Here is a 25,618-nt window from a genome sequence, read left to right on the forward strand (position 1 = left end):
CACTGTTAATCGTGATTTAAAGCAGCAAGCGGGTACCTCCACTTAAACTGATGGTTTTCATCTAATTTGCCATTTTTACTTTTTAGTTACTTTTTCCTAAAGGGGGGCTAATTCTCAAACTGATAACCATTAAAACCTGTAGATCTACATCTAAATAAAGCTTTTACAGTAAATTTTGTATTTTTTCTTAACCAGGAGGATACACTATATCTAGACACATTAATTGCTTAAATAATATAGCTCCATGTACAAATATTCTGATTTTCCAATTTTTAATTTTGGGGAATTTTTTTGGTTTTGGTCAAGCTTTATTTGGATGGGACTCAGATTTCAATTAAACTTAAATTCAGCATTTAATTTTATTAAATAAAAATACCTTAAATATGCTGGATACGTTAGGGGAAAAAGGGTTCTCAAAACATATTTTGCATTTAAAACTGATTACTTAAAGTCATGGAGCCTGGCCGTGAGCAGGGATCATAGCTGCTATGACGCTATAAATAAATAAATAAATAAGGTAATAAAAACCTGTAGTTAGTGAATTGAACTGATTGCTTTTAGTCACCATGGGTGGGATCAGCAAAAGTACTTAGATGCCTAAATCCCAATTTTGGCTCCGCTGCAATCCACAAAACTTCTGATAGGCCCCTAAACTCACTTGGCACTTAAGTTTATGAGACTAAAAGTTCTCTAGGTGTCTGTTTTAGCCTTTGAGGACGTGCATTGTTGCCTCATGTGACTCATCTGGACGTCTCATGTGATGACCTAACCACTGGACTAGAAGTTGTAATGTGGCATCTCCTCTTTCTCTGGCTTTTGTAGTCAATAGCCTCCCTGTGGTCTGGATCTAGGTGCCTATCGCTGAGAGAGGGGCAGAGGTTAGAACACACCCCACTGGTCAGCATCTCCCATTGGTTGGCTTAAGTGGCTCCCCACCTAACGTGTTGGCTCCCCATTCATTTGATAGGAGCCTGTGGGCCTAAATCAGCTTTGTGGATCACAATGGTGTTTCTTGGATTTTCTAGCCACCTACAAGCTAGGAGCTGTGGTGCAATGCCCGAGTCCTTTGTGGCTCCCGCTCCATGTTCGTTAAGACTTTCGAGCAGTGGTTCTCAGCCCATGTACCATTGTGGGCCGCATCCAATACTACCTGTAGGGCCCTGAGTGTTGTATCCTTGGGGCAGCCGGTGTAGGAAGCAATCACTTGAGGCCAGAGAGCAGACAGCTAACCAAAACCTCCATTTTATTTACAGAGACAGAGAGCTCACTCAGCCGGTTGAAACCGGCTGAGCTATCCCTTAATAGTCTAACTCAGTTGCCATAGTAACAAAACCCATGACAACCAAATACACAACATATTCCTCCCCCCCTAATAAGAACATCCCCTAAATAAAACACACACTAAACTAGAGAAGGAGGGTAGACTGCCTCCATTCCCGGCTAAACCCTGGGGATTATTTTGCCCCATAACCGTGGGTTCGCCCTAACTAAAGATCCAGCCGATGAGGAGGCCTTCTGTCTCTAGGTGGATTACGGCGAACTTCTGGTGTTGTTGCACCCGAAAGTACTAGGGACTCAGGGTCCGCAGCACGAATAGGTGAGGAGGTGGTATCAGCTCGTGCTGGGCAAAGGGGTATCTCAGCTGCCGGCAGTAATGGAGGAGAACAGTCAGGAACAGGTGACTCATGATTCGGTGTCTCACCAGGAGGGGTGAAGTCAGACCCCTCAACTGCAGATGGGTCCTGAAGACTGGCATGACCTGGCAACAGCTGATCTACATGTCGCCGCCAGGTAAGATTCTCTGCAGTCCGGACTGTGTAGGAAACAGGTCCTGTTTGAGTGATGACTGTGGCCGGGACCCATTTAGCTCTGGAAGTATAATTCCGAGCCAAAACTGGCTGTCCCGGGCTAAAGGTTCGGTCTTTTGCTCTGGGTGCCCGTCTGATGACTTGATATTGCTGCTGATGTTGCACAGTTTGTCTGGGTTCAGAAGGTTTCAGCAGATCAAAGCAAGTGCGCAGCTGTCGTCCCATCATTAGAAAGGCTGGGGAAGCCTGGGTCGTAGCATGAGGTGTGTTTCTATAGGAAAGTAAGAAGGTATCCAGATGCTTTTGAATGGAGTGTTGTCCCTTTGCTGATTTCAAAGCGTTTTTCATTGTCTGCACAAATCTTTCAGCTAATCCGTTGGTGGACGGATGATATGGTGCTGACGTGATGTGGTGTATCCCATTTGCCTTCATAAAATTTTGAAACTCCTGAGAGACGAACTGCGGTCCGTTGTCACTCACAAGTTGTTCTGGCAGATCAAACGACTAAAGAGTCCTCGTAGTTTTTGGATAGTACTCTCTGCAGTAGTGGATTGCATTATAGAGACTTCTGGCCATTTAGAATGGGCATCTACTGCCACCAAGAACATGCTTCCTTCAAGGGGGCCAGCAAAGTCAACGTGAATACGTTGCCACGGGTTTTCAGGCCAGTCCCATGGGTGTAGGGGTGCCCACTGGGGTGCATTTCTTACACCCTGACATGACATACAAGCTTTTGCCTTCTCTTCAATAGCACTGTCCAATCTAGGCCACCAAAAATAGCTTCGTGCAATTTCCTTCATGCGCACTATTCCACAGTGACCGGAATGTAGCTGTTCTAACATCTGTGATCTCAGGGGTGGTGGAATAATGACACGCCTCCCCCACAACAAACAACCAGATTGGACCGATAACTCCGTCCGCCTGGACATGTAGGGAACAAGGTCGGGTGAGACCAGAGAGGTTTGTCGAGATTTTCCATGCATCACCAGGTCCATAACTTGGGATAATACTGGGTCAACGCAGGTTGCCTTCTTTATCTGAGCAGCAGTGATGGGTGTATTCTCTACCTGTTCAAAGTAGAAGATTTCCTTTTGGGCACTATCTTGATGTTTGACCGGTAAAGGCAACCTTGAGAGGCCATCTGCATTGCCGTGCAGAGTGGATTTCGATATTTGATTTCATATGTGTGTGCAGAAAGTATCAATGCCCAACGTTGCATACGACTAGCAGCTAATGGGGGAATGCCTGTGTAGGGTCCAAAATTGATGTCAGAGGTCGATGGTCTGTAAGAAGAGTAAACTTTCGCCCAAACAGGTACTGATGAAACTTCCTAATTCCAAAAACAATTCCTAATGCCTCACGTTCGATTTGGGCGTAGTTAGTTTCTGCTTTGCTTAGAGTGCGTGAAGCAAAAGCAATAGGTCTTTCTTCTCCCGAAGGCATAATGTGTGACACGACCGCTCCCACTCCATAAGGGGAAGCATCGCAGGCCAATTGCAGGGGTAAGGATGGATCAAAGTGCGTTAGAACTTCAGAATTTAACAATGCATCCTTAGCTTTGTTAAATGCAACATCACAGGCTTCAGTCCACTTCCAGGCCTTGTTCTGCCCAAGGAGCTCATGAAGTGGTTTTAGCAGTGTGGCTAACTGTGAGATGAACTTTCCATAATAGTTCAGTAGTCCTAGAAATGAGCGTAGCTGGCTTACATTTCGAGGTGGGGGAGCCTCCACAATAGCTTTAACTTTTGCAGGGGCCTTATGAAGACCTGCAGAATCGATGATGTGTCCCAAATATTCAACAGAGGGCTTGAAGAATTCACACTTGTCTTTGCGAACTCGTAGGCCATACTCTTCCAGTCTTTGTAGGGTAGCCTCTAAATTCTTTAAGTGATCCTCTTCATTTCTTCCAGTGACCAGGATATCATCCAGATAGCACTGAACTCCTGACAAGCCACACAAGATCTGGTCCATAGCCCTCTGGAACAGGGCGGGAGCCGATGTGATTCGAAGGGTAGGCGACAGTATCGATAAAGCCCCTTATGAGTCACAATAGTCAACAGCTCTTGGGACTTTTCATCGACGTGCATCTGTAAATATGCTTGACTCAGATCAATCTTACTGAACTTTTGTCCCCCAGCCAGGCCTGCGAAGAGGTCATCGATGCGGGGAAGCGGGTATTGCTCTGCACACAACACTGGGTTGACAGTGACTTTAAAATCACCGCAAATCCGGAGAGAGCCATCTTTCTTCACTATTGGAACGATAGGAGTGGCCCATGAGCTATGGGTAACTGGTATTAGGACTCCATTGGTGACCAGGCGCTCCAGGTCTGCTTCAACTTTTGGCCTGATGGCATATGGCACAGCTCGGGCTTTCAGATATTTTGGTGGACTGCCAGGTTTAATGTTCAATGTCACAGTGATTCCCTTCATACTTCCCAAATCATCTCCAAAAACAGCAGCATGTTTCCTTAGTATAGGGGTTAGACTGGTTTCTTCTTTAGTCATCCGGTGCACTTCTGCCCAGTTCAGCTGAATCTTCCCAAGCCAAGACCTACCCATTAAGGCTGGGTAGTCACCTCTCACCGCAAACAGTGGCAATTTAGCCGCCTGTCCATTGAGCTCCACCTTAACATCAATAGTGCCCAACATGGGCACAGCTTCACCTGTATACGTCTTCAGAACAGTTTTTGTTGCCTTAAGCGGAAGATGCTGTAGCTTTTCCTTATACACAGTCTCCGGAACCAGCGAGACAGCTGCACCGGTGTCTAGTTCCATGTGTATAGGTTTGCCCTCCAATAAGGGGGTTACCCGGTATTCATGTGAGCCCGCTGCCAAAGACAAAACATGCAGTGGCACTTCCTCTTGTGAGGAGGTGTCACCTTGATCATCCTGGGTCTGCTCTAGGGTATGCAAGGTTCCTCTTTTTGTCGGCCAGACCACAGGCCTCTTTTTCTTTTGTTTACAGGCATACTCAATGTGTCCCTTTTTGCCACAGTGTCGACACACCAGGTCCTTACACCAGCATTCTGATGCCTGGTGACCCAGCTTACCACAGCGGTAACATTCTTGACTCTGCACCGTTTTGTGGGTCAGTTCTTGTGACACTTTTTGCACCCTAGGGGATGCACCGATGTATTGTGCCTCCCTAGTAGCCAGTTCCATGGGGACAGCAATATCAACAGCCTTCTGTAATGTAAGCTGAGCCTCTGTCAGTAGGCGCTTCCGTATAGCTTCACTGTACAGGCCACACACTAACCTGTCACGCAGGGCATCATTTAACATCTCTTTAAATTCACAGTGTTCTGCTAGCTTTTTTAAAATGGCTACAGATTGTACAACTGTTTCATCTTCCTTTTGGTCTCTTTTGTGGAACCTATATCTTTCAGCAATTACCAGTGGTTTTGGGGAGAAATGAGACCCCAGGATTTCCACAATGTCACTGTAAGATTTAGTCTCAGGCTTAACAGGGTGTAGTAAGCTGCGTAGCAGAGAGTAGGTTTTAGCCCCTACAACACTTAAGAATATTGGCACCTTCTTCGCTTCTGTAATGTCATTTGCAATACCAAAAAGCTCAAAACGCTCAGTATACACATGCCACTGCTCTGTATTCTCATCAAAAGGCTCCAGGGGCCTGGTCAGAGTAGCCATGATTTTTAGTTTCACTTTCACAGTCAGTGCAACAAGCAGCTTTTTTTCTTTGTTTGGTCTTTACCTTGACTTCTACTTCCTTCTGTTACTGGAGCAGCACCAGGATCCCACCCTCGTCGCCAGTGTTGTATCCTTGGGGCAGCCAGTGTAGGAAGCAATCACTTGAGGCCAGAGAGCAGACAGCTAACCAAAACCTCCATTTTATTTACAGAGACAGAGAGCTCACTCAGCCGGTTGAAACCGGCTGAGCTATCCCTTAATAGTCTAACTCGGTTGCCATAGTAACAAAACCCATGACAACCAAATACACAACACTGAGGATGTCAGATGGGCTGCAGCCGTGTGCTGATTGGCCTGCAGCTTGAGAACCACGGCTCTAAAGCTCCCCTTCTCACACCTAGTTTTCATCCATAGATTGGAAGAGCAAAACAAGCTTTGCTGCTTTTTCAGCTCCCAATCGGTTTCTTAACTTTTGAATAAACTGAAATGAAGAGCATGGTCTCTCTGTACCTGCGCAAGAGGCTACTGCTGTCCAAAGCTGCTTTAACAAACTGTCACCGGTGCTTAGCCAGTGACTGGCACCACTTCAGTGGCCTGACTTTCTTCAAGACTTCACCAGCAAATATGTTCTGCTGGAATATTATTCCTTTTAATTTCAGTTATTTTAATGGATTATAATAAGTTTAGGCCATAACATACTGATATTTCAAGTTTAATTTTAAATTGGTTTCTTTTAAAACCGTATTTATTTAAATAAAAAAATCAAAATTTAAACCACTGATTTTGATCCAGCCAAGGGGGTAGGGAAGACTGTGTCCCTTAGTCCTTCCAAGGTGCTGTGTCTGTGCCCCTCCCAAAGCTGCATCTCAAACTCACCCCCCTCCAACTTCCCAGAGTTGCCAGTGCAGGGGGAGGCACTACGCACAGCTCTGCATTGTGTACCAGGGCACACCAGACATAAAAGGCGTGTGCACATCCCTGCCTGCACCCCACACCCAGTGTTCTCCCTCTCCTGCCCAGCTCCGAATTGAGGAGTGAAAGGAAATGGAGAATCTTCAATGAGGGGCCTGATGACACAGGAGTGGGTTGGTTACTGCACTATTCTTAGCTCTGGGCTTTTGTTCTGATGAATGGGGGATGGGACACCACAAACAAACCCACCGACCCTTATGCTGTCCTGACTGTGTCATTGCAGATTCTAGGTCAGCTGGGAGAGGAGCCAAAGCCAGGGACACTGCACTGACTGGAACTGACTCTGCCATGGCTGCTTAGAGCCATTTCTTGCAACTGGCTCCAAGCTGATCAGAGTCCAGCACCCACCGCTGCCTCCCTAAGAAGAGAGATGGGGAAGTGGGCGGAAGCAGATCCCCCTGGACAGCCTCTTAACCACCCTACAGACTCAAAGAGTGGAGAAGAACCAGGTAACTGGAGCTTCCCTGCCTAGGAACAGGCTGGAGGGAGGAGATGCCTTTCAGGGGTGGGTGTAGCTGTCTTTCCTCCTCCTCATTCCCCCACCCCCGCCCCATGCAGCAGGGGCTGTATTGCTCCAATGGACTCGGCTTGTGCAGCACGTGCTCTCTTGTGTGGCAGTTGCACGTATGGTTTTTAGGACTGTACGTGTTCTACCCCCTTGAAAATGTTTGGCTCACATCTCCCTGGGTCACACGTGTCACTGCTCTTTCCTTCTGGTTGTTTGTCCTTCCAGTGTGTGAGTTGAGGTGTTTGCACTCATAACCCATGCAGAGCCCTGCCTTCGTGCATGGCCAGGAACAGGTGTAGCTGCCTGTGGCCACAGCACATTCATTTGTGTTTTGCCACTGAATGTATCATGCCCTCAGATGTGGCTCTGGGCACTAGGGAAGAGGATTTGCTAAGACTGAACTCCAGCAGGGGTTCCCTGGATTTGCACTCCCTGGGACACAGGCGCTCTTCCAATGTTCCTGCCAACCTTTGGTTGTTAATTATGGCAACTCTGGATATTTCATGTTAACCATATAAATGCTCCAACCCTTTAACTTTCCTAAATTCTTTTTATCAATTTCCTGTGACAGTGAGTTCCGCAGTCTAATTATACATTGGCTGGAAAAAATAGTTCCTTTCCCAACTCTTTAATCTAATTGAATATCCCTGTCATGTGGTCTTCACAGGTTTTCACTCTATGCCTGGGCCCTGTGTTGGCTTTCTTCAGTGCTTCACCTAGCTGTAGGGCCCAGGTCACCCGCTCCCAGCCAGCCACCATAGCCACCCATTCGACAGTCCCCAGGGATGCATCTGGGTCACCTGTGGGGCCCATCTTGCAGAGCCCCACCCCGGCATCCTCCAGTGCCAGATTCACCATCTTTTGGAGGATCTGTTGGGTCGCTGATTGTTCCCTGATCACCTCCTGTCCTTCTGACTGTTGGGACTGTTGCATTTCTTGCACCATGGTCACCAGCCACTTTAGGGTCTCCTCCATGCTGGCAGCCACTATTAATGATGGCTAGGAGGATCCTGGACGAGCCCCCAGTGTCACAGGGTCTACACAAGTTTCCACTCTCTCATGCCTGGGCCCTGTGTTGGCTGGTTAAAATAGAGTCTCCACATCACCTTCGGTGCTTCACCCTTGTGTCTTTATTTACAGTGCAACAGTGTTATCTCCCCTTCTCCCCCAACAGCTATCCCCAGTCAGACCCTCCCAGGGTCTTCTGGCCCATGAGGCTCCTTTCTTTTGGTGAGGGGACAGAGATGTAACTCTCCCAGGCTAGCCTCCTGGCTGAGCTTTCCTCAGGGCTTTTATAGCCCTCCTCAGCCCAGCTGTTGCTACTTAGCTCATAGCAGTGAGCCAGCCCTCATCTAGGCCTGCAGCTGGGCTCTCTGCTGACTACCTGGCCTCCCTACCAGACATTAGGGCTTTAGCCAGCATTTTAGCAGGGCATTTCAGGGATTTACCCCTGCCCTGCCACAATCCCCATGTGACGTTACTGACATAACCTGTGACCATATAGATCATTGTTGCAACCACTGTTATATATTTGCAGCCAGTATTGTACAAAGGGTGTCATGTCAGGTGTCTATAGAAAGCATGATCATAACCAGCAAATCATAACCTATCTGTGTGTGTGAATTTTTGTAGTTGAAGTTATAAATATTGGCTACATACTTGTATATCAAGGTGTTTTGATTCTAAGACGCCTCAGTAAAACATTTGGTCAGCTAACTCTTGAGAAGGGACTATTCTCAGTAAGTGCCCAATCAAGAAACACTTAAGAGACAGTGAACCTTGGGCGATGCCAATCCACATCTGAGCTTTCCTGAAAAGGTTCAAACTAGCACGTAAACCAGGGCTAGGCAACCTATGGCACGTGTGCCGAAGGCGGCACGCGAGCTGATTTTCAGTGGCACTCACACTGCCCGGGTCCTGGCCACAGTTTGGGGGGCTCTGCATTTTAAATTAATTTTAAATGAAGCTTCTTAAACATTTTAAAAACCTTATTTACTTTACATGCAACAATAGTTTAGTTATTTATTAATGAGTGGCACTGGTGGTGATATTGGGAGACTGGAGTGTCTAAGGGAATTGCCTGTGTGACTTGTGCTTAGCCAGTGGGGTGAGACCAAAGTCCTCTCTGTTTGGCTGGTTTGGTTTGCCTTGGTGTGCAAAGGAACCTCAGCCTTGGGCTGTAACTGCCCTGTTCTGAGCAATTTGTCCTGAATTGACACTCTCAGTTGGGTCCCACCAAAGGGCATCATTGTTACACCCCTTGCTCTTGTGTTACGAGACAGGGAGAACAAAGGGAAAGTGATAACTACCCCTTTAAGGGACAGGCAGGAGGCTACATCTGCCTCAGATGTAATCAAGGCAGGCCCGTCCCATTAAGCATACTGCTGCCAATCCAGGGAAATTGAGGGGTGCACCCACAGTACCACACCAGGCCACAAGGGAGCGTGCAGGGACTGTTCACAGCTTTATCACCCAAAGCTCCCAGTCTGCCTTCTGCCCCATCTGTTATTGCCTAGACTGTTTATCCTGTCCCCTCTCAATCACCTCCACCTATGGTGAACAATCCCAGGCTTTTCAAACTCTTGTCATGGATTTTCCAGGCCCCGGGTCATCCTCCATCCTCCTCTGAATCCCTCTGAATTCTGCAGGGTCCTTTCTGGGGATTAATTGAGCTAATTAACCACAGTGGTGGTTTGGGGGGTGATGTTCTCCTTTGCAGGCTGGATGGGAGTTCAAGTTAATATTTGTGTCCAGAGCTGAGACAGAGCCATTTAAGAGGTCAAAATAAATATCTGGTGTGTGTCAGATCAGAGCCTGATGGCAAACAAGTCTAATTTGAGTCAGCCCTGGTCAGTGGTTTGAGCATTGGCCTGCTAAACCCAGGGTTGTGAGTTCAATCCTTGAGGGGGCCACTTAGGGAACTGGAATTAAAAAAAAAATTAGCAAGGGGTTGGACTAGATCTCCTGAGATCCCTTCCAACCCTGATATTCTATGATTAACAGGTTTTGATCTTCCAGGTCATCCAGCTAATTCCAGCTCCAGGAAACCTGCAGTATGGGATCATCCAGCTGCCCTCAGAGCCATAATCGTGGTTACAATGGTCGTCATCATCGCTCTAGTAGCAGCTTTGATAGGTAAGTTCCCAACCCCCGATGATTCAGTCTCTGGATGTGGAACTTTCTTCCTTCGTGGCTCACAGCTCCACCTCATCTCTCCGCTGGCCTCTCTGCTTTAGCAGTCAGGTCAGACAGGAGTCTCTCTAGGCTCTTTCATGGCCCCCCACCCCCCTCCATTGTCGTACCTGAGAGTATCACAGACACTAACGGATTTCTCCTCACACCCCTGTGAGGCAGGGACGTGTCCTTGTCCTTGTTTTGTGGCGCGGGAGCCAAGGCACCGGGGCTGGTTCCACAAAGGGCACTGAAGGGTCGAAGTTCCCGTTTCAGGCACCCTGTGATCTGCCAACCGGGGAGCGCCTGAGCTCACCTGGGGACGACACTTTTGCTGTAGAAGTTCCCTCAGCGCTTCATGTTCTGCTTCTGGGCGTGTGCTGCTGCTTGGCCCTTGGCACCCAGAGGCCTGTCGTACCCGTGGGGCGGGATCTGGCAGGTGTGCTTAGGCTGCCGGCCTCTGTGAAACAGGTCGGGGACAAGGAGACCCTCCCACCCTTAACCCTGCCCCAGTAGTAGGGCCCTTCCCTGGGATGTGATACCCCAGTTCCAGTCCCCTCTGTCTGAGGGGAGACAGGATCTGACCAGGGGTTGCCCACCCCACGGGAGTGCCCAGCCACTGAGCTGTGGGACAGTCTGATTGGGGTGGGGGTGTCTCAATATTTCCTGCTGATGTTGTTCCACTTTGATTTAATTGAATAATTAAATATTAACTGGGCCAGAGAGTTAGAATCTCTCTGATCTAGTGCTTAGGGCGCCTACCTGAGCCGTGGGACCCCCTGTTCTCCAATCCCTGCTCACCAGGGAGAGGGGACTGAAGCCGGGTCTCACGTCGGGGTGAGAGCCCTGCCAGTGGGTTAAAGGTGATCAGGGAGGTCGTCTTCTCTCCCCACCCTCCCCCCAGCCAGTTTCACTGGATTTAGGAGCCTGCTGCTGCACGCGCTCTCCCAAGAAGTGACTTAGGTACCTGACTCCAGGGCAGGGGGTTCCCGCTGCAGGTTGTTAGCAGGGCTGGGCCCCTCCCTGCAGCCAGGGCTGAGGGGCTGAGCTCTGAGAGGGGCGGGGCATAGGGCACAGGCCTGGTCACTGTTTCCTATTGGCTGGCTTGGGCAGCCCCTGTCTAGCGAGCTGGCTGTTGTAGAGCCCGTTCTTAGCCCCCCCCCCCCCCCATTCACTGCATGGGGCACCCAGCTCAGGCCCTGTGGGTCCCGTTGTTGTTCCAGGGTTTTCCTAGGCTAGTAAAAGTTCGGTGTTGCGATACTGAACCTCAAACGCCTCCATCCCTTTGTGGATCCGGCCTCAGGGACTTGCCCTGGGTCAGGCAGGGAGTCTGGCAGAGCTTGGAACTGAATCCAGATCTCCTGAGCCCCAGTCGTCCAGGGCAGCGAACACAAGACAGTCGCTCTTTTCCTGATTCCAGCCCCCTCTGTTGCCCCCTTTTACACTCGGGGACTCTCTCTTCACACCCGTTTGGATGGATGGACTGACACGGATCCAGTATCCGATCTTCACTGAGTAGCGTAACTTGCCTGCAGCTCAGGGCTCTGAGGTTCCATGCCTGGCCTCATCTTCCAGCCTCCCTTCCCCCCAGTTGTCCCCACAGCAGGGCTGGCAGGGGCTACGGCATCACAGGGACGAGCTTTATTCAGCTGTGGGAAGGTGCTGTGGGAGGGGAGCCCCCATCACTGCAGGGTGTTGCTGAGCATTTAACCCCTGGGGTCAGGGATCTCCAAAGGGAAGGCTCCCCAGGGATGTTAAACTTGGTGCACATGAGATGTGCGATTACAGGCTATTTCCATTCAGTGTGAGTCTCATTCTAATGTGGAGCAAGGGGTGGGGCTGTGGGGTTATCAGTGGGGTGCTGGAGGATTTAGCAGCTGGATGAGGGGTCTGGGTGCTGCTTGCTGGGGTTATTATGTTGTACTTAAAGTCCTGCACAGGATCTTTTCAGGGGGAATAAGGCAAAACGCCACATTTATTAGTAATACATGTATTAATTAACACTGTCTAATATGCATATGATATATTAGACTCGTATACCCAAGCACATTCCGTCTTAATGTTGTTACCAACTAGTTGCTCCCCTTAACTGCACTGGCCAGGTGAGTTAGATGGGGGAGGGGTGGAGCCGGGCTTCTGCCGATCCGGATCGATGCTCCGATGGTGACAAGATGAGACCCGGGGTCCTCTGCGAGACACCTCATGTTTATAGCAGCTTCCCTCTCATGCAAATCTGTACCAGCTTCAAAATCTGTGTCTGTGTCCATTGGTCCTTTGTGCTGCTTCCCTCAGGGTGTTGTCCCAATGCTGCAAAGAGGGTGTTTCCCAAAGAAGGTGCTGGCTTCTAACCCCGAGGCCATCAGTATGTCTGCTTGTCTTTAATGAGCCCACTTGACAGGTTTTATTGTCCTTGGGTCTGGCTTCCATCCCCTCTCCAAGGGCTGCGGCTGTCTGGAGGTGGTGCCCTCCATGCCTTCCTCATTCACACCTTGTTCTTTCAACAGGGCAATTGATTAAGGGAGCTGGGAGAACCTTATTCTACTCCTAGAAAAAAGACATTTGTTCTGCTTAACTATCCTTAGGGGCTATAACATTATACCAAGGCTTAACACAAAGTTTTTACATGAGGCTTTGATACAAAGTCTCCATATCAAAGGACTTGATACAAAGTTGTATGAAAATAGCTTAATGCACGGTTATATGAAGAGGCACAATGTAAAGTCATATGAAAATTATCAGATTTATCTACAATTAGAAGAGCTCTCACTGCCCCCACGTTCCCCTCCAGTGTAGTGTCAGGCTGCAGGCTGCGTTCCAGGGGATCTGATGCTTTGGCCTGGTCTACACTAGGCTTTTAAACCAATTTTAGTAGCGTTAAACCAATTTAATGCCGCACCCATCCACACTACGAGGCCCTTTATATCGATATAAAGGGCTCTTTAAACCGGTTTCTGTACTCCTCCCCAACGAGAGGAGTAGCGCTAATATCGGTATTACCATATTGGATTAGGGTTAGTGTGGCCGCAAATCGACAGTATTGGCCTCCGGGCGGTATCCCACAGTGCACCACTGACCGCTCTGGACAGCAATCTGAACTCGGATACACTGGCCAGGTACACAGGAAAAGCCCCACGAACTTTTGAAATTCATTTCCTGCTTGCCCAGCTTGGAGAGCTCATCAGCACAGGTGACCACGCACAGCTCATCTGCACAGGTAACAATGCAGTCTCCTGAGAATCGAAAAAGAGCTCCAGCATGGACTGCACGGGAGGTACTGGATCTGATCGCTGTATGGGGAGAGGATTCAGTGGTAACAGAACTCCGTTCCAAAAGACGAAATGAAAAAGTATTTGAAAGAATTTCCAAGGCTATGACGGAAAAAGGCCATAGCAGGGACTCAATGCAGTGCAGAGTGAAAGTTGAGCCCAGACAAGCCTACCAGAAAACTAAAAAAGCAAACGGAAGGTCCGGTGCAGGGCCAAAAACATGCCGCTTCTATGCTGAGCTGCATGCAATTTTAGGGGGCTGCGCCACAAGTACCCCACCCCTGTCCGTGGATTCCGAGGTGGGGGTTGTAATCTCTGCCATGGCTGAGGATTATGCGGACGGGGAAGATGACGATGAAGAAGAGGACGACGAGCTTGCAGAGAGCACACAGCACTCCATTAGCCCCAACAGCCAGGAGCTGTTTCTGACCCAGACGGAATTACCCTCCCAAGCCACTACCCCAGACAATGAAGCCATGGAAGGGACCTCTGGTGAGTGTACCTTTGCAAATATCAAACATTGTTTTTTAAGCAAGCGTTTTTTAATGATTGATTTGCCCTGAGGACTTGGGATGCATTCGCAGCCAGTAAAGTTACTTAGAAAAGTTTGTTAACGTGTCTGGGGATTGAGCAGAAATCCTCCAGGGACATCTCCATGAAGCGCTCCTGGAGGTACTCCAAAAGCCTTTGCAGAAGGTTTCTGGGCAAGGCAGCCTTGTTCCGTCCACCATGGTAGGACACTTTATCACGCCATGCATGTAGCAAGTAATCAGGTATCATTGCATGGCAAAGCATAGCTGCATATGGTCCCGGTGATTGCTGGCATTCAAGAAGCATCCGTTCTTTATCTCGCTGTGTAATCCTCAGCAGAGTGATATCGTTCAGGGTAACCTGGTTGAAAATCAGGAATTTAATTAAGGGGACAGAGATGGCCATTTTCCTACTGGGTTGAGTGAAATACCGATGAGCTTTTTCGCGTTTGTTTTGCAGGGATCTTCCCATCTAACAGCCATGCGGTGGGGGGAGGGGTAAAGCACTGCAGAAGCCGAAAGACAGTGGCTTACCATGGCCGCATGCAAGCTGGATTCTGATGCCCGGACCTGTGTCTGTGAGATCTGTAACACCAGAGCCGCAGGCACTCAATATTAAGATGCAAAATGCGACCTTGTAGTGAAATCACATGTGCTATGTAAGGTGAATAGTACTGTTCACTGTGAAAGAGTGTAACCATTGTTCTGTAAAACGTATCTTTTTTTTAAATACTTCTCTCCCTTTTTTCCCTCCCTCTTGCAGCTGCAAATTTTTCAAGCCTCCCTACTCCATCCCAAAGGCTAGCTCAGATAAGGTGGAGGAAAAAAGACGTGAGAGGAAATGTTCTCAGATATAATGGAAGTAACCCGCAAGGAAAGAGCTCATCTGAATGAGTGGAAGGAGGTGGTATCAAATTACAGGAAAGATGCCAGTGAACGTGAGAACAGGAGGGACACCTGAGATCAGCGGTGGCGGCAGGGAGATCAGCGGTGGCGGCAGGAAGATCAGCGGTGGCGGGATGCAACTCTGGGGCTGCTGCGTGATCAAACTGACATGCTCCAGCATCTGGTGGAGGTTCAGGAATGGCAGCAGGATCACAGAGTGCCGCTGCAGCCCCTGTATAACCACCCTCACCATGTTCCACATCCTCCTCACCCAGACATGTAAGAACGCATGGGGGGAGGCTCCATGCACCCGCCCACTTCACCCCCGTGGAAAGCACAACCAGAAGGCTGTCATTATTGTGAATTTTTTTTAGTGGGCTTTTCCATCCCTCCTATCCTCCTCCCAAACCACACCCGGGCTACCCTCTCAGTTCTCTTCCTCTTTTTATAATGAATTAATAAAGAATACATGATTTTTAAACTATATAGTGACTTTATTTCCGTAAGCAAGCTGTAATCGAAGGGGGAGGGTGGGTTGCTTACAGGGAATGAGTCAATCAAGGGGGCTGGGGGTTCATCAAGGGGAAACAAACACAGCAATCACACCCTACCCTGGCCAGTGATGAAGCTCGTTTTCAAAGCTTCTCTGATGCGCATCGCTTCCTGGTGTGCTCTTCTAATCTCCCTGGTGTCTGGCTGTGCATAATCAGGTGATTTGCCTCAGCCTCCCACCCCGCCATAAAGGTCTCCCCCTTACTCTCACAGAGATTGTGGAGAACACAGCAAGCAGCAATAACAAAGGGGACATTGGTTTGGCTGAGGTCTGAGCGAGTCAGTAACGTGCGCCAGCGCGCCTTTAAACGGCCAAATGCACATTCTACCACCATTCTGCACTTGCTCAGCCTGTAGTTGAACAGCTCCTGACCACTGTCCAGGCTGCCTGTGTATGGCTTCATGAGCCATGGCATCAAGGGGTAGGCTGGGTCCCCCAGGATAACTACAGGCATTTCAACATCCCCAACTGTTATTTTCTGGTCTGGGAAGTAATTCCCTTGCTGCAGCCGTTTAAGCAGAGTAGTGTTCCTGAAGACGCGAGCGTCATGAACCCTCCCTGGCCATCCCACGTGGATGTTGGTGAAACATCCCTTGTGATCCACCAGTGCTTGCAGCACCATTGAAAAGTACCCCTTCCGGTTTACGTACTGGGTGCCCTGGTGCTCCGGTGCCAAGACAGGGATATGGGTTCCATCTATCACCCCCCCCCCCACAGTTAGAGAATCCCATTGCAGCAAAGCCACCCACTATGGCCTGCACGTTTCCCAGAGTCACAACCGTTCGTAGCAGCAGCTTAATGATTGCTTTGGCTACTTGCATCACAGCAGCCCCCACAGTAGATTTTCCAACTCCAAATTGATTCCCGACTGACCGGTAGCTGTCTGGCGTTGCAAGCTTCCAGAGGACTGTTGCCACTCGCTTCTCCTCTGTGAGGGCTGCTCTCATCTTGGTATTATGGCGTTTCAGGGCAGGGAAAAGCAAGTCACAAAGTTCCATGAAAGTGCCCTTACGCATGTGAAAGTTTCGCAGCCACTGCAAATCGTCTCACATCCGCAACACAATGCAGTCCCACCAGTCTCTGCTTGTTTCCCGGGCCCAAAATCGGCATTCAATGGCTAGAACCTGCCCCATTACCATCAGGATCTCGAAAGCGCAGGGGCCCGCGGTTTGAGAGACTTCTGTGTCCATGTCCTCATCACTCTCATCGCCGCGCTGCCGTAGCCGCCGCCTCCTCGCCTGGCTTTGCAGGTCCTGGTTCAGCATAGACTCCATGAGAATGCGCGAGGTGTTTAAAACGTCCACGATTGTGGTATTGAGCTGAGCAGGGTCCATACTTGCTGTGCTATGGCGTCTGCACAGTTCACCCAGGAAAAAAGGCGTGAAACGGTTGTCTGCCGCTTTCAGGGAGGGAGGGGTGAGGCTGTACCCAGAACCACCCGCGACAATGATTTTTGCCCCATCAGGCACTGGGATCTCAACCCAGAATTCCAAGGGGCGGGGTAGACTGCGGGAACTATGGGATAGCTTCGGGATAGCTACCCACAGTGCAATGCTCCAGAAATCGACGCTAGCCTCAGACCATGGACGCATACCACCGAATTAATGTGCGTTGTGTGGCCGCGCGCACTCGACTTTATACAAGCTGTTTTACTAAGCCAGTTTATGTAAAATCGGAATAATCCCGTAGTGTAGACATACCCATAGATACACAAGATCGGTGAGGAGGGAAACCCGCTCAGAGAGGCTGTTGGATCTGAGGGCCCCTCGTCTTCAAGGTGTCTGTGTCTGGGGCCCAGCAGGTCTGGCAGCTTCTGTGCTGCCGCCTGCTGGTGTTTGGGGGGCTCTGAACCTCTAAAATTGTGTCTCTGCCTATTGTACCTGCTCCCATGGGATCAGTCACAGAAATGACCCGCTCGGTGTTCACCCTGCGCTGCCTCCTGGGCTGAGCTGCCCAGCTCTGTAGATGTGGCTGTGGAAGGTTGAGCACATGACACTGCCGTTAGCCCTGTACGAGAATCCATGTGCTGGGCAGCAGGAGCGTGGGACCTGCTGGGGGGGCGGGGGGAGGCAGAGCACCGGTGCAGGAACTGTGGCCCCTCCCCCACTCCTTTCCCCCCAGGGCCGGTGGAGTGTCTGGGGCTCCCCACAGCAGCCCAGGTTCCCTGGGTGGCTCTTACCACACCCCGGCTCTGGCCTCTGGCCTGGGCATGTGGCAGGGCCTGGGAAGGGAAGAGGAGTGGGGGGGGGCATGGTGGGGGGAGGGGAGCTAAGGCCCAGCTCAGCCCCCTGCCAGGAAGAGGCTGGTGCCGCCAGCAGGGGCTGCACATCATGGCGGGGGAGCTGATTCCCATCTCAGATCTCCAGCCGTGAAGCGCAGCCCCTGCCGCCGCCAGCACCGTGCCTGCCCGAGGCTCTACGCCCAGGTTAACAAGTGGGCAGGCCTGGCCCTCCCACGTTAAAACATGGGGGGGGGGCATGGCCCCCCCTTACCACACCAGTTCCAGCGCCCCTGCCAGACACACTCCTCCCTTGCTCTCACCTTCCCCATTCCCTTGGCTGCACACTCTGTACATCCCCAGCCCGATGGGGGCTTGGCCTGGTTGGCCTCTGGCGCTGCCGCAGTGTGTGTGTCATAACAAACTCCAGCCACGCTGCTTGTCGGGTTGCTGGGCCGTGGCCTCTGGTGCAGCTGCTGCTGCTGGCCACTCTCAGACTGGCCCGTCTCGCCCATCAGTCTGATCCCGTCGGGCAGTTCTTGTTTCTGTCCCTGCTCGTTCTCCACAGAGATGAGATGGGACGAGCTCTCCCCTTGTGTGTTGTTTGTTCTAGTGGTAACATCTAGGCCATCTCCTCCATGGCCCCCTGCTGCCCCCTGCTGCCCGGACGGCTGGATCCGGATCCAAGGGAAATGTTACTATTTTTCTAAGGGCGAAGGGAACTGGACCTACAGCCAGAGCTTCTGCTTGTCACACGCTGCCTCCCTGGCCGGGATTGAGAGTCCGCAGGAGCTGGTGAGAACATAAGAACATAAGAACATAAGAAAGGCCGTACCGGGTCAGACCAAAGGTCCATCTAGCCCCGTATCTGTCTACCGACAGTGGCCAATGCCAGGTGCCCCAGAAGGAGTGAATCTAACAGGCAATGATCAAGTGATCTCTCTCCTGCCATCCATCTCCATCCTCTGACGAACAGAGGCTAGGGACACCATTCTTATCCATCCTGGCTAATAGCCATTTATGGACTTAGCCACCATGAATTTATCCAGTCCCCTTTTAAACATTGTTATAGTCCTAGCCTTCACAACCTCCTCAGGTAAGGAGTTCCACAAGTTGACTGTGCGCTGCGTGAAGAAGAACTTCCTTTTATTTGTTTTAAACCTGCTGCCTATTAATTTCATTTGGTGTCCCCTAGTTCTTGTATTATGGGAATAAGTAAATAACTTTTCCTTATCCACTTTCTCAACATCACTCATGATTTTATATACCTCTATCATGTCCCCCCTTAGTCTTCTCTTTTCCAAACTGAAGAGTCCTAGCCTCTTTAATCTTTCCTCATATGGGACCCTCTCTAAACCCCTAATCATTTTAGTTGCTCTTTTCTGAACCTTTCTAGTGCTAGAATATCTTTTTGAGGTGAGGAGACCACATCTGTACACAGTATTCGAGATGTGGGCGTACCATGGATTTATATAAGGGCAATAATATATTCTCAGTCTTATTCTCTATCCCCTTTTAATGATTCCTAACATCCTGTTTGCTTTTTGACCGCCTCTGCACACTGCGTGACATCTTCAGAGAACTATCCATGATAACTCCAAGATCTTTTCCTGACTCGTTGTAGCTAAATTAGCCCCATCATGTTGTATGTATAGTTGGGGTTATTTTTTCCAATGTGCATTACTTTACATTTATCCACATTAAATTTCATTTGCCATTTTGTTGCCCAATCACTTAGTTTTGTGAGATCTTTTTGAAGTTCTTCACAATCTGCTTTGGTCTTAACTATCTTGAGTAGTTTAGTATCATCTGCAAACTTTGCCACCTCACTGTTTACCCCTTTCTCCAGATCATTTATGAATAAATTGAATAGGATTGGTCCTAGGACTGACCCTTGGGGAACACCACTAGTTACCCCTCTCCATTCTGAGAATTTACCATTAATTCCTACCCTTTGTTCCCTGTCCTTTAACCAGTTCTCAATCCATGAAAGAACCTTTCCTTTTATCCCATGACAGCTTAATTTACGTAAGAGCCTTTGGTGAGGACCTTGTCAAAGGCTTTCTGAAATCTAAGTACACTATGTCCACCGGATCCCCCTCGTCCACATGTTTGTTGACCCCTTCAAAGAACTCTAATAGATTAGTAAGACACGATTTCCCTTTACAGAAACCATGTTGACTATTGCTCAAGAGTTTATGTTTTTCTATGTGTCTGACAGTTTTATTCTTTACTATTGTTTCAACTAATTTGCCCAGTACCGACGTTAGACTTACCGGTCTGTAATTGCCGGGATCACCCCTAGAGCCCTTTTTAAATATTGGCGTTACATTAGCTAACTTCCAGTCATCATTTAAAGGACAGGTTACAAACCTTAGTTAATAGTTCCGCAACTTCACATTTGAGTTCTTTCAGAATTCTTGGGTGAATGCCATCTGGTCCCGGTGACTTGTTAATGTTGAGTTTATCAATTAATTCCAAAACCTCCTCTAGTGACACTTCAATCTGTGACAGTTCCTCAGATTTGTCACCTACAAAAGCCAGCTCAGGTTTGGGAATCTCCTAACATCCTCAGCCGTGAAGACTGAAGCAAAGAATCCATTTAGTTTCTCCGCAATGACTTTATCGTCTTTAAGCGCTCCTTTTGAATTTTGATCATCAAGGCCCCACTGGTTGTTTAGCAGGCTTCCTGCTTCTGATGTACTTAAAAACATTTTGTTATTACCTTTGGAGTTTTTGGCTAGCCGTTCTTCAAACTCCTCTTTGGCTTTTCTTATTACACTCTTGCACTTAAGTTGGCAGTGTTTGTGCTCCTTTCTATTTGCCTCACTAGGATTTGACTTTTAAAGGAAGTCTTTTTATCTCTCACTGCTTCTTTTACATGGTTGTTAAGCCACGGTGGCTCTTTTTTAGTTCTTTTACTGTTTTTCTTAATTTGGGGGATACATTGAAGTTGGGCCTCTATTATGGTGTCTTTAAAAGGGCCCACGCGACTTGCAGGGATTTCACTTTAGTCACTGTACCTTTTAACTTTTGTCTAACTAACCCCTCATTTTTGTATAGTTCCCCTTTTGAAATTAAATGCCACAGTGTTGGGCAGTTGAGATGTTCTTCCCACCACAGGGATGTTGAATGCTATTGTATTATGGTCACTATTTCCAAGCGGTCCTGCTATAGTTACCTCTTGGACCAGCTCCTGCGCTCCACTCAGGATTAAATCTAGAGTCGCCTCTCCCCTTGTGGGTTCCCGTACCAGCTGCTCCATGAAGCAGTCATTTAAAGTATCGAGAAATTTTATCTCTGCATTCCGTCCTGAAGTGAAATGTTCCCAGTCAATATGGGGATAATTGAAATCCCCCACTATTATTGGGTTCTTAATTTTGATAGCCTCTCTAATTTCCCTTAGCATTTCATATCACTATTACTGTCCTGGTCAGGTGGTCGATAATAGATCCCTACTGTTATATTTTTACTAGAGCATGAAATTTCTATCCATAGAGACTCTATGGAACCTGTGGATTCGCTTAAGATTTTTACTTCATTTGAATCTACACTTTCTTTAACATATAGTGCCACTCCTCCCCCTGCACGGCCTGTTCTGTCCTTCCGATATATTTTGTACCCCGGAATGATTGTGTCCCATTGATTGCTCTCAGTCCACCAGGTTTCTGTGATGCCTATTATATCTATATCCTCCTTTATCACAAGGCACTCTAGTTCACCCATCTTATTATTTAGACTTCTGGCATTTGTGTACAAGCACTTTAAAAACTTGTCCCTGTTTATTAGCCTGCCTTTTTCTGATGTGCCAGATTCTTTTTTATGTGACTGTTTATCATCTGATCCGGCCCTTACATTATACTTCTCATTCCTCTGCTCCTGACTATAACCTGGAGATTCTCTATCATCAGACTCTCTCCTAAGAGAAGTCTGTGTCCGATCCACACGCTCCTCTGCAGCAGTCGGCTTTCCCCCATCTCCTAGTTTAAAAACTGCTCTACAACCTTTTTAATGTTTAATGTTTAATGAGAAGCCGGTTAGATGCTTTGTGCCAAGCCCAGCGATCGCTGGCACCACTGACAGGGCTGGAGTCAGGCTGGGCTCAGCCCCTGTAGGGCAGAGAGGAGCCCGGGTGCCTCCCAGGCTGGGCAGCCAGAGTCAGTTCGGTTCTGGCAGCTGAATCCTGGCTGGACCTGGGGCTCCAGCCCCTTGACCCTGCATCTGCCAGAGCCCAGGTGGGAGACTTGTCCTATGCAGAGCTGGGCCGGCTCAGTCAGCTCCAGACCAATGGGCTGCCTGGGGCTGGAGCAGGTGAGAACCTGCCCCCCCCAGCTCAGCCCAGCCCCAGGGTTCCCTCATGGGTGGGGCAGGGGGAATCCAGCTGCAGGTGCGGTCTGCTTTAGGCCTCTTCCCCTCAGCTTCCCTGCCCTGGTGGCAGGGGTCTGTCTGCCCTCCCCCTGCAGCTCCCTCTCCCTCCTGGCCCTGCTGTGCTCTGAGAAGGGGCTGCTGGGCAGACAGTGACCTTGCAGCTCAATTCCTGCTACACCCAGTAGGTGTCACAGCCCCAAAAAGGAGCAGGGGGGAGGGTGAAGGGTTAATACTTATCTGATCCCTTCACCCAGTAACCATGGAAGAGGCCTCTAGAAATCCCCTACTGCCCAAGGTGGGGGAGCAGCACAGCGTCAGGGTCTAACACAGCTGATGCTTTTATTGTGTTTCTAAGGGTTCCCTGCTGCCATACAAAGGCAAACTGGACCACTGGATCGGCCTCCGGAAGGACACGGGCCAGGTCTGGAAATGGGCCGACGGGACCGAGTTTGACCATGGGTGAGTTTTGTCCCCCACCCATTGATCAGAGGCTCTGGAAATGCCCCACTAGCTGCTTTAACGTCCCTTCCTGCCCAAGTGGGGCCTTGTGCTGGTGCAGGAAGGAGGATCCTGAGGGGCTGTGAGTGCAGCTCCCCTCCCTGACTTGGGGTGTCTCCCCTGGTCTGTGCCTAGCACACACTGACTCTAGCTCCAATTGCTTCTGGGTTACAGGTTTCAAATACACGGAGGCGCAGACTGCGCGCAGCTGGATGAAGATTTCACTGTTGTCACATCAAGCTGCAGCACACCAAGAAAATGGATCTGCAGTAAACCTGATACCCCTGGGAAGGGAGAGGAGGGAGCAGTGGGAGGGGATTCGTGAACTCAAGGGGAATTAGAGACCAGCTGTGACAAAGACTTGTTCTAGTCCCCTCCATGGTCCCTCCATGCTGCAGCCTGGTTCCTTGTTTCTTAGGGCAGGTCCATACTCACCGCGCGGGTCGACGCGGTGAGTTCGACTTCTCGGAGTTCGAACTATCGCATCTGATCTAGACGCGATAGTTCGAACTCCGGAAGCGCCACGGTCGACTCCGGTACTCCACCACTGCAAACGGCGGTGGTGGAGTCGACGGGGGAGCCGCGGAGTTCGACCCCGCCGCGTCTGGACGGGTGAGTAGTTCGAATTAGGGTACTTCGAATTCAGCTACGCTATTCCCGTAGCTGAATTTGCGTACCCTAATTCGAACCCCCTTTTTAGTGTGGACCAGGCCTTAGTTAGTCTGTCTCCAGGATTTTATCCAGTCCTAGTCATCAATTACCCTAATGCTGCCATTTGTGACCCTTCTCTGGGGGAGACTGGCGCAGTTTCAGGGTAACAGGGTATCCCATCTCCGTCAGGTCTCGAGTCTCCAGCCCAAACCCCGGTGCCCTTTACCTTGGTGTTCTGCCCCCAGCAGTATCCCCACACTCTGATCTCCCCTCCCAGGGGAACCCCCAACCCTTTGACCCACCTTGCCTCAGTGGCTACTGCCAGTCATCACCTAGCCCCCCGTCACTGGGGCAGACGCAGTCTGTAATGACCAATCATTGGCAAGGGGGTAGGTCCAGCTGCCTCTGCCTATTCCCAGGCTGCACCTCTGCGGCCCCAGTACCTTTCTTCAGCCTTTAACAAGGCCTCAGGCTGGCACTCCCCAGCTCCTATCGCCTCTGCTCTGCTCACTCCGGTACTAGAGTGAGACTGACTTAGGGTATGGCTACACTTACGGTTTGCAGCGCTGGTAGTTTGCAGCGCTGGTCATCCAGCTGTGTAGGAGCAGCGCTGGTGTGTGGCCACATTTGCAGCATTAGCAGCGCTGCTGGGAGTGATGCATTATGGGCAGCTATCCCAGCATTCAAGTGGCCGCAACGTGCTTTTCAAAAGAGGGGGGTGGGGTGGGGTCTAGTGTGACAGGGAGCGGGGGGAGAGAGAGGGGATTTTTGGAGCCAACACTGTGTGTTTAGCTTCCTGACTTGAAAAATCAGAACACGTTTCCAACCCCTTAGTCTTAACTCTTAATTGCAAACAGCTGCAGCAAACACAACTCCCCGCTGTTTCATTCACTCTCCCTGTCTGCCTCTCATCTGATGATCACAGCAAACAGGAGCTCTGTTTGTTTTTTAGATAAGCGGCAACAGAGCTCCATCGGAGCTCGTTCACAACAAAACAAAGAGAGGCTGCATAACAAAACAAAGAGAGTAATTTATAAAAGCATTCTGGGATACACCTTATTCCCTGGAGGCCAATCACAGCGCTGGTGTGTGGCCACACTTGATGACCAGCGCTTCAGCACCAGCGCTGGAATCCTTATTCCCCATGCCAAGTGAGGTGTACGGCCAGCGCTGCAGCCAGGGAGTTGCAGCGTTGGAAGTGCCCTGCAGGTGTGGCCACTTACTAATTGCAGCGCTGGTAGAGGCTTTCCAGCGCTGCAAATCGCCAGTGTAGCCATACCCTTAGCTCCTGGCTCACAGTCCTTGTATAGGGCAAGCTGTGGCCTGATGGGGCCCGGCCCCAGCTATGGCTGCTTCCCCAGTCAGTGTAGCTTTTTCCACCGGAGCGGGGTAACGGCCCTGCTCCAGGCAGTGGTTCCCAAACGTTAACAACCCGTGAACCCTTTTCATGAAAATTATCAAATCACGCGAACCCCTTCTAAAAATAAATATTTCCAGGGATTTTCTCCCTTACCTGAGCACAAATTACACTGGTCTACAATTTTTGAGAAGTCGTCTGCTTCAGAGATAAAATGTGCTATTTATTATGTATTTTGATGTGCTGAATTCAAATATGACAATTAAAACAACTGATTGGTTATTGTTTCTAAGATATTTAAGTTTTTACATTTTATGTCTATGTATATTGTGTAGATAGTAGAGTTTTAATCATAATTGTAAACCTAGGTCTTTTCATGTGTTTATGGTTGCTTTGCATGATAATATTTCACCTGTCCTGTTTATGTAACACTTTAGATAACCCTTTTGCTGATTTTTAACTAAAATGTATTATGAAACAAAAGCCAAAAAACTATTATGTACATGGTTTAGTCCTATTCAGTGTCTACTCGGTGCTTCTTGGCTTGTCTCTTGTATTCATTAAATGCAGCATCTCTTGTCACTGTCCAGCAATAGTCTGCAAGCATTGATGGGCTCCATTTGCCCTGATAGCGTTTCTCCATTGTGGCAATGTCCTGGTGAAATCGCTCGTCGCTCACTGCTCCGCAGTTCAGTGGAAAAAAATCTAGATGAGAGTGCAAAAAATGTATCTTTAGTGACATGTTGCAACCAAGGCTTTTGTATGCCTCGAGGAGGTTTTTCACCAAAAACCTGTAGTTGTCTGCCTTGTTGTTTCCGAGAAAATTTATTGCCACTAACTGGAAGGCTTTCCATGCCGTCTTTTCCTTGCCACGCAGTGCATGGTCAAATGCATCATCTCAAAGAAGTTCACGAATTTGAGGACCAACAAAGACACCTTCCTTTATCTTAGCTTCACTTAACCTTGGAAATTTTCCACGGAGGTACTTGAAAGCTGCTTGTGTTTTGTCAATGGCCTTGACAAAGTTCTTCATCAGACCCAGCTTGATGTGTAAGGCTGGTAACAAAATCTTCCTTGATTCAACAAGTGGTGGATGCTGAACACTTTTCCTCCCAGGCTCCAATGACTGTCAGAGTGGCCAATCTTTCTTGATGTAGTGGGAATCTCTTGCACGACTATCCCA

At 49.3% G+C, this 25,618-nt stretch overlaps 1 protein-coding gene across 5 annotated transcripts in view; it reads left to right on the top strand.

The window, feature by feature from the left end:
* LOC120394448 (C-type lectin domain family 2 member B-like) overlaps positions 1–22,930 on the top strand; it is a 1,239,960-nt gene extending 1,217,030 nt beyond the window's left edge. For 3 of the 5 annotated variants that reach the window (XM_039518685.1, XM_039518684.1, XM_039518686.1), the window contains exons 3-6: positions 9,957–10,073; positions 18,175–18,356; positions 22,285–22,388; positions 22,602–22,930. In XM_039518685.1, coding sequence (XP_039374619.1) covers positions 9,957–10,073; positions 18,175–18,356; positions 22,285–22,388; positions 22,602–22,752 — 554 coding nt within the window. In that variant the 3' untranslated portion in view covers positions 22,753–22,930. Of the gene's footprint in view, positions 1–1,705; positions 1,792–6,653; positions 6,880–9,956; positions 10,074–18,174; positions 18,357–22,284; positions 22,389–22,601 lie in introns of all 5 variants that reach the window. The other 2 variants (XM_039518682.1, XM_039518683.1) reach the window with 2 other exon arrangements.
* The last annotated feature ends 2,688 nt before the right edge of the window (positions 22,931–25,618 follow it).

This window comes from Mauremys reevesii, unplaced genomic scaffold (genome assembly GCF_016161935.1).
Source record: "Mauremys reevesii isolate NIE-2019 unplaced genomic scaffold, ASM1616193v1 Contig6, whole genome shotgun sequence".
Taxonomy (NCBI): Eukaryota; Metazoa; Chordata; order Testudines; family Geoemydidae; genus Mauremys; species Mauremys reevesii.